This window comes from Synchiropus splendidus, chromosome 3 (assembly GCF_027744825.2).
Source record: "Synchiropus splendidus isolate RoL2022-P1 chromosome 3, RoL_Sspl_1.0, whole genome shotgun sequence".
NCBI classification, from domain to species: domain Eukaryota; kingdom Metazoa; phylum Chordata; class Actinopteri; order Syngnathiformes; family Callionymidae; genus Synchiropus; species Synchiropus splendidus.
In genome coordinates this window covers 16,053,958-16,061,602 of record NC_071336.1, presented here as the reverse complement: position 1 = coordinate 16,061,602, position 7,645 = coordinate 16,053,958, and the positions used below count along the sequence as shown (strand labels likewise).

Sequence of the window (7,645 nt, the reverse complement as noted above, 5' to 3'; positions counted from 1 at the left end):
CTTTACCCAAAACATTATTTTTGTGGCACCGGGAGACTTAGAGTGGAAGACACAGCACACACATAAATTTGGATCAGGCTGCTTTGGCTGCTTTCACTGGAGCGAGGCAGAGCACGCTTACTTCAATCAAACTATAGACGACACGTCCAGGTGAAAAAAGACCAGTGTTCCACCTCGCTCCAAAGCCAGGTGAGGTCTGCAGAGAGCACCAGTTTGAAACAATGGTTAGCTCGCAGAGAGTAATGAGGCTCAGAAGAGGAGCAAAGTTCACCGAGTGTGTTTGAAATAAAGTTTAGTTCTCATAAGAAGACGCTGACAACCGGGCACGTTCTGCGTCTGTTATCCCCTCTGGAAGACACACCACCACTTAATGGTGGAGCGGCTGGTGTCCTGGTGCAGCTACAACAACCTGGAGCTCAACGCCCAGAAGACAGTGGAGATGATCATGGACTTCAGGAGAGTCATAGTTTCTCCGTCCCCTCTCATGTTGGCCGGTTCGCCCATTCCCATTGTAGACTCCTGCTTCCTGGGAACCACCATCAATGAGGACCTCACATGTGAGCCAACCCTCTGGTCCCTCTGTCATGAAGCCGCTTTTATTTTGGTCACGTGGGTCCTGTTTTGCGTTCTCTCTCCTTTCTTCCTGTTCCTGTGGCACACGGCTGGAGCCGATCAACCCCTGATCACCTGAGTATAAGAGAGCACCTGGACTCCAGCAACGTGTGCCAGATCGTCTCCTTTGTTCCCATGGTAAATTGGCTCTCCTCATCCGTTCGCTTTCTGTGCGCTATTGTGATTACTTTTCTGAAGCCCTGGTGCCGGAGTTAGTGTTTTGTTCCTCTGTTTCAACGTGTTTCTAGGTTTGTTTTGTGATTGACTATCTCTGTTCATTGTGTTTTTGTCTCTCTGTTGACAGATTTCAGTTTGTTTGATTCTCCCGGTTCGGTGACGCTTTCTGATTAAAATAGTGTATTTGACTCGCTCCTGTGACTCTTTCATCGCTGCACTTGGGTCCCACTCCACGTCTTGAATCACAACACCCTCATCATGAAGGCCCAGCAGAGAATGTTCTTCTTGAGGCAGCTATGAAAACTACGACTGCCGACGAAGTTGCTGGTGGAGTTCTGCTTGATTTTATTTTATTTTATTCATGACAGCACTTTATTCCAAGCCCTTTCCTAGTTGGTGGGATCCCCACTGATCATGGCAATAAAGTTGATTCTGATGACCATGCGCAGGTACTGAGACAATACCACCAAATACTGCCTGAAGCATCAGTGCCGATTTTGTCAGTCCAGTCATTTTCAGTGACGCTGACACTGTGGAAACACAGTCTTCTTCGATACTTGATGTGAAATTGGTCACAATTCACTATTACTATATTGCTATTACTACTTTTAGGATGGTCATCGAGTTTAACTAACATTGACAGAGTGTACCACAAAGACCTGTTTATAGGCACATTGTCTTGTCCAACAGTTCCTCCGTTGGAGGTTTGTGCCCTTGAGCTGCGCTGCCTGCTGGGTGTGGTCCTTGACGCTGTTTTTTCTTGACGCCAACAACATTACTAACATATCTTCCTCTGTCAGCGACGTGACGTCATCTGTCCATCCTTCACCAAACAACGGCATCATCCGAAATGACAACCAAGTTAGTCATTATTTTGATCACTGAAACTCAATTTTCTTCTGTGTCTTCATGAACTCTGCTGCGCAGATCAAATCTTCAACCGGATTGTTACATCACAATGCTTCTACCCAACAGAACGGAACAGACTGTGACTCCACTATCTCTCAGATTGTAAGATTGCACCAAGGCATGTCTGAAGGACAGCTATCTTTGCCCTGCTTTTACACAGGTACAAACCAGCAGTTGCGTGTTTTCATCCAGTTTGGACTGCCGACTGTTGAGAGTATGTATGGAATGGTATGGTGTGTATAAAGTAACAGAAATCTATCACAAAAATGGTCAAAACTATGAAATGCTCAGCAAGCATAAATACTAGGTGGACGGGAATAAACTGGCATAAACCTTTCTTGGTTGTGCGCCGGTCCGGATGCTTTAGTGAGCTGACGCTGGAGTCTTTAGACAGGAAGCAGAGGAGTGGTGTTGAGTGGGAGACTTGGGGCAAGCTGCAGAACTGGAGAGTTCTGAAGACACCAGCATCGGTCATGACGACCACATCTGCGCTGTGTGCTGTTTTCAGTGTGAAGAGACAGTTTTGCAAATGAATCTTCGTTGCACCAGCCCCACTGCTGCACCTCCTCAAGTCTCCACACCCTCAAACGGAACCAGCACTGGCAGACATGTGGAGTCTGGTTTTGTCATGACAGTGTGGTACAAACCGGTTAACCGTGTCAGCTTCTAAAGTTTTTGTCAAATCTACAAGGGGTCACTTGTGGAAAACAAACAATGGAGGTTGGGAAAGAGGGTCAGCGCAAGAGACGTGTGCATCCGTGGCATGATGTTGATCAGGTTGACAGTTGTGAGCAAAGTACACACGCACACACAGGTTAATATTGCAACTCCTTGTGGGGACATTGTAAGGTTTCTCATTGACATAGCCCCAGCCTCTCACCCTAAACCTAACCATCTAAAACAAATGGCTAAACCTAACCACGACTAAGCACCAAACTTTTATTTTGAGGTTTTCCTCCTCAAATTCATGCGTAACCACATGGGGTCCAGCCAAATGGTCCCCACAAAAGCACAAGGTCCCCACAAGGAGATGTTTTGTCAAGAATCAATCCCAGCAAGGCAGGAGAAAAAAAGTGTACACACATATGCACACATATTTATAAGTCACTATTTCCAGAGCTTGAACTTTTTGTTGTAAAAATCTAGAAACTGATCATGCAACAACATACTCATAAAATTCATTTTAGATTTAATAACTAACCTTGTCGCTATTTTAAAGCCATGCTTTGTCTTAACAATTTTTTGGCCACCGTCCTCAGATATGATATTTGTTCTCACCCAGAATAACAGGTTGATTGCTGGACTGTGACGTTGTCAGACAAAATTCTAACCACACCCAAGCCGGCCTCCCTCAAACTCGTCATCTGAACAATGGTACCAATAGTCATCCTCCCCTATGTTTCACATAAATACAGGTGATCTCAGATCTCAAGTGGCACATATACCCTGAGGAGTGAAGGACACACAAGAGCTCATCCGCCGGAGATTACATTGGACACATTTCTTTATTTTTTTTCTTTCTGAGTTTGGACATCTTATTACTGCACTAAAGACAATGAATCTCAACGGTAGGAAATTCTCATTCATGTAATGTCTTTTGTTTTGGTTTCATATGGAAATGATTTGTAGATGATTTTTGAAATATTGCAAAAACATTTATATAAGTAACATATTAAGTCCATTTATTTATGATTTTTCCCCCCGATTAAAGCATCGTGGGACTCTTGTATTGTCACTCCAATAGAACTGTTGTGGTTCTGATTATTATTATGATTATTATTATTATTATCTTGTTGCCTCTTTCAGTTTTAAACTGCAGTGAGAAAGTTCATCCCTGCTGTTTGTGGCAGTGCTTTTTCTTGCAGCATCACCTGACAACGATGAAAATATTCATGCGAAAAAGACAACTCGCAAATAAAATACATGTTTTTGTTTAAAATCAAAACATGGTGGCTCACCATCGCATTGATATGAATACATGAATACTTCTTTTACTGATTTTAATCCGTATTTCCTCTGATGTTATGGTGAAACTGTACTTCACTGAACTGCTTATCATTACTACTCTAGCCAGTTTCAAGAACATTTTCAGTGTTCAATGCTTCTGAATGGCACTAAAATGCCCCACAAAATACCCACTATGTTCATCTACAGCTGTGGACCTTGGTTCAAGCTTCCTTTATGATATAGTTGTTTCACAGTTATCAGACACACACACATTTTTCCTTCATTTATAGTCGTATTAAAACAGGATTTGGTGTCAAATGATGAGTTCCATAGTCATATGAAGGGCAATAAGGACTGGTTCTATCCATGAACCTCCCGCTGTGGGACAGATTCGGGAAACCTGATCAAATCGAATGTATCAAATAAAGTGTTTTCTTCCTGTCTCATGCAGGGATGCACAAACTGGTCACCACCCTGTGCTTCATACTGCTGTCGACTCCCGTGGCTGAGACAATGACAACAGTTATGCCGATAACAGCAATGGAAACAGAAGCAAACACCCAAACAGGTGGTGTGGAGACGACCGTGATCACTGAAGAGACAACAGGAAGTGCCACGGAAACAACCATTATCACACAACTACCAGGAAACACAGCAACGCCTCCACGGACCATCGTCCGGACCACTGCTATCATTCCTAACTACGACGTGGCTCCGCTGACGGTTCGTGAATCAGCACTGTTTAAGAAGGAAAAATCAACCATCATGTTGACATCGAACCACATTTATTTCTACAGGGATCTTTCAGTAGCGCTGACTGTGGCTCCACAAAGCTGTGTGCAGCTGAGCCCACTCAGTGTGATCCATCAACAGCAGCAGATTGTTTCTTTTTTGCAGCCACCCAAACGTCTGGTCGGAATTTTGAGTGTCAATTCTCAGGACCTAGTGCTGGGTACATAGCCGTCACCTTATCAACTGACCCCACCTTGGTAAGTCACGTTCAAGGGTGAATGTTCAGCTGCAGCCAACGATACGAGCCGCTTGTTACAGCTCTTCTATATTTGCTCCTCCACAGGGGGGCAACGACACCACGTATGTTTGTGCCAATGATCGGGGCAACGTCAGGTTCATAGGTGCCTTTCTCGACAACCAAGTGCTTAGCCAGACATCAACGGTGAGCACTTTTAACCTTCATATTTTCTCTATCTTGATGCTGATCCAAACCTTACGATCACCAGCGTCCAACATTCCAGTTCATCATCATTTCCATTCTGTTTTCAGTTGAATGCCAACGAGGTGAAAGGAAGAGTAGATAATGGGAATGAAATCCTCTGTACATTTAAAGCGACCGTTCCAGCCTCAGCATCGAGAACCACTGGTTTCACAATTGGACTGTCAAAAGGATCCTACAATAGCAGTAAGACACAGCCACACACAGTAACAGTTATCAGTGTTGTACATTTTCAAGGACACTCATTGAATTGTTTCCTCTCATCCAGCCACTGGTGCACTCGGAAACACAGACACGGTGTTTAAGTCCCCCACTCTGGACTTGGCCAACAGCAGTGCCAATGTCACCAACGTCCTGGCTAACACCACCTCGAGTACCACCACAGCTACACCTACCACTCGCACAGCCACTGTTGTCTCCACAACAAGTCAAGCTACAGTTCCCCAGCAGTCGCTGACACAAGGTAAGAATGCGTCTGAAAGGCCAGTAGGACAAAAGTCGATATTTCATGCTGAAGTCCCCTCTCTCTTTCTCTGCAGCTCTCCTCATCACTGTGGGCGTGTTGAGCCTGCTCATGCTATGAGGACCTTGACAGACATGAATGTAGCTTGAGATGGTTCACACGTTCTGATGGAAAAGACACACTGTGACCAGTCACTCACTGGTGGATCAGACCGTCACAGTTGGCCTGGCTTCATCTTTACACGGTCGCGGTGTTGTGTATGTTGTTGATCGTCAAAATGAATCCTAATGCGAGTGATGCCGGAAAAAGGCAGACGCATTTTTGCTTTTGCACTTTTGCTTCATTTTACATTTGGTGTCAGTGAACACATGTATTCAGTGTTAATGATTTTGCAGATTTTTATTTACTTTTGGCTTGACTGCTCTTTTTGAACAGTGCTGGCCTCGTGTGCTGCATATTACTCTTGTATTTATACAAATAAACATTTTATTTATTTAATCTGTCTGAGGCTTCCTTTTGTGGTCAAGAATCACTGTTCAAAATGAACTTCGAAAAGCTCAAGGACCCCAGAACCATCATTTCCTTTTTAGAACAGCGCTGGCGTTTCAAAGTAGAGGATGGAAAACATTCAAGGTAAAGGACAGTTTAGAAACATCATTCATAGGGAGAAATTCTGCCAGTCAGCAAGGTGGATGGCCACCGTAGACCCTGGAACTGACACTCGGTTTTAGTGAAGATACAAAGGATTTTTTTTTTTCACTTGTGGAAACCGCTTCAATCCAGAATCAGCATCAGCAGTGGATCCGGTAAATTCTCCAATGCAAAAGAAGATATTTAGACTAGGAATGACTGAATAACTCAGGTGATAACTCACACTCTGGTCCATTTCTCTCTCTCTCTCTCTCTCTCTCTCTCTCTCTCTCTCTCTCTCTCCCGCCCTCTGTCTCTCACATACTTGCACAGGTTTGTTGCACCATCTTTGTGGGGTCCGCTCTTTGCCATAAAGCTGTCCCCAGCCTCTCATCCTTAAGCGAAACATCCAAAACAATCGACTAAACTTCACCATAGCGCTGAACCAAACTTAAACCGAATGATAATGACCGTGCTGTTTTGAAGTCTTCATCCTCAAATTGAGACCTGACCTTGTGGGGTCCAGCAAAAGTGCGCCATGAAGGCTTAAGGGCCCCACAAGAAGGTGTTTCTCCCTAAACCTATCCATCCTAAACAAATGGCTAAACTGAACAGGGACTCTTAACCAAACTTAAACTCAAATAAAATGACCCACTTATTAAGAAGTTATAACCCTCAAATAGAGGTTTTAACTTGTGGGACCTGGTTCAGCCAAATCACTTGGTGTGAACACATGAGAATGGAATAATCCAATGAAATGCTACTTCTACATACTTTGGGACCAGACGTGAATGAGGAGGGGCCAGTGGCAGGTGGAAGAGATGCAGCAGCAGCAGCAGCACCTGCTGAGTCAGGAGGAAGGTCCAGCTGGAGTGGTTCCATCCTCTGCACCGAAGTGACGTGCAAACCTGCCTATGACTCATCTGTTTTGGCTGCTGCTTCACCATGTTTTTTTTTTTTTTTTTAATTGTTTCTTTTGGCAGAACACAAAACAGCAAAACATGATATCAAGGCCATGAGGTGAATTCTGCCATATAACAGAGTAGAAAGAAAAAGAAGAAAAAAACAAAAACAAAAACAAACCACCAACCCTCTCTCCCACCCTCTTATGGTACATTCAAAATTATGAGCATTGAGACAACCAAGGCGCATGGTGTTTAAGCAGAAAAAAGTAATATTAATGATCATGCAAATATACAGAACAGTAGAAAATAAATTAATAAATAAATGACAAATAATTTGACCTCAGTGTACAAAATTATGGAAACCCACCTAATTGTCAACAGCTTCTGGTTCAAATGTAAATTCTATTCTATTGATTAAAACAAAAAAAGGTTTCCAAACTTTATTGAACTTCTCCAATTGTCCACGTATAGCCAGCCTAACTTTCTCCAGCTTCAAAAAATATAGAAGATCTTTTAGCCACTGTGTGTGTGTAGGAGGTAGATTAGATTTCCATCTTAACAATATTAATCTTCGAGCAAGAAGAGTGGTAAAAGCTATGGCATCTTTTTGTACGGAGGAGAGGCTGAGTGAAGGTTGTGTGACCCCAAAGATGGCTGTCAGTGGGTTTGGTGGAACTATGATACCTGTCAAATTAGATAGAAAAGAGAAAATCTCTCGCCAATATTTGGATAAATGTGGGCATTCCCAAAACATGTGGCTGTAATTTGCTG

The 7,645-nt window shown here is 43.5% G+C and overlaps 1 protein-coding gene across 2 annotated transcripts; it reads left to right on the top strand.

The window, feature by feature from the left end:
• Positions 1-3,117: 3,117 nt before the first annotated feature.
• LOC128756133 (putative ferric-chelate reductase 1) lies at positions 3,118-5,837 on the top strand. Of its 2 annotated transcripts, XM_053860378.1 has the most exons (7): positions 3,118-3,266; positions 4,097-4,368; positions 4,443-4,634; positions 4,721-4,819; positions 4,927-5,062; positions 5,145-5,339; positions 5,416-5,837. In XM_053860378.1, exons 1-7 carry the CDS (start codon positions 3,254-3,256, stop codon positions 5,457-5,459), a joined length of 951 nt encoding a protein of 316 aa, XP_053716353.1. In that variant the 5' UTR covers positions 3,118-3,253; the 3' UTR covers positions 5,460-5,837. The 2 variants fall into 2 exon arrangements, with proteins under 2 accessions (XP_053716353.1, XP_053716352.1); XM_053860377.1 differs by having other exon boundaries at positions 5,145-5,837.
• Positions 5,838-7,645: the final 1,808 nt, after the last annotated feature.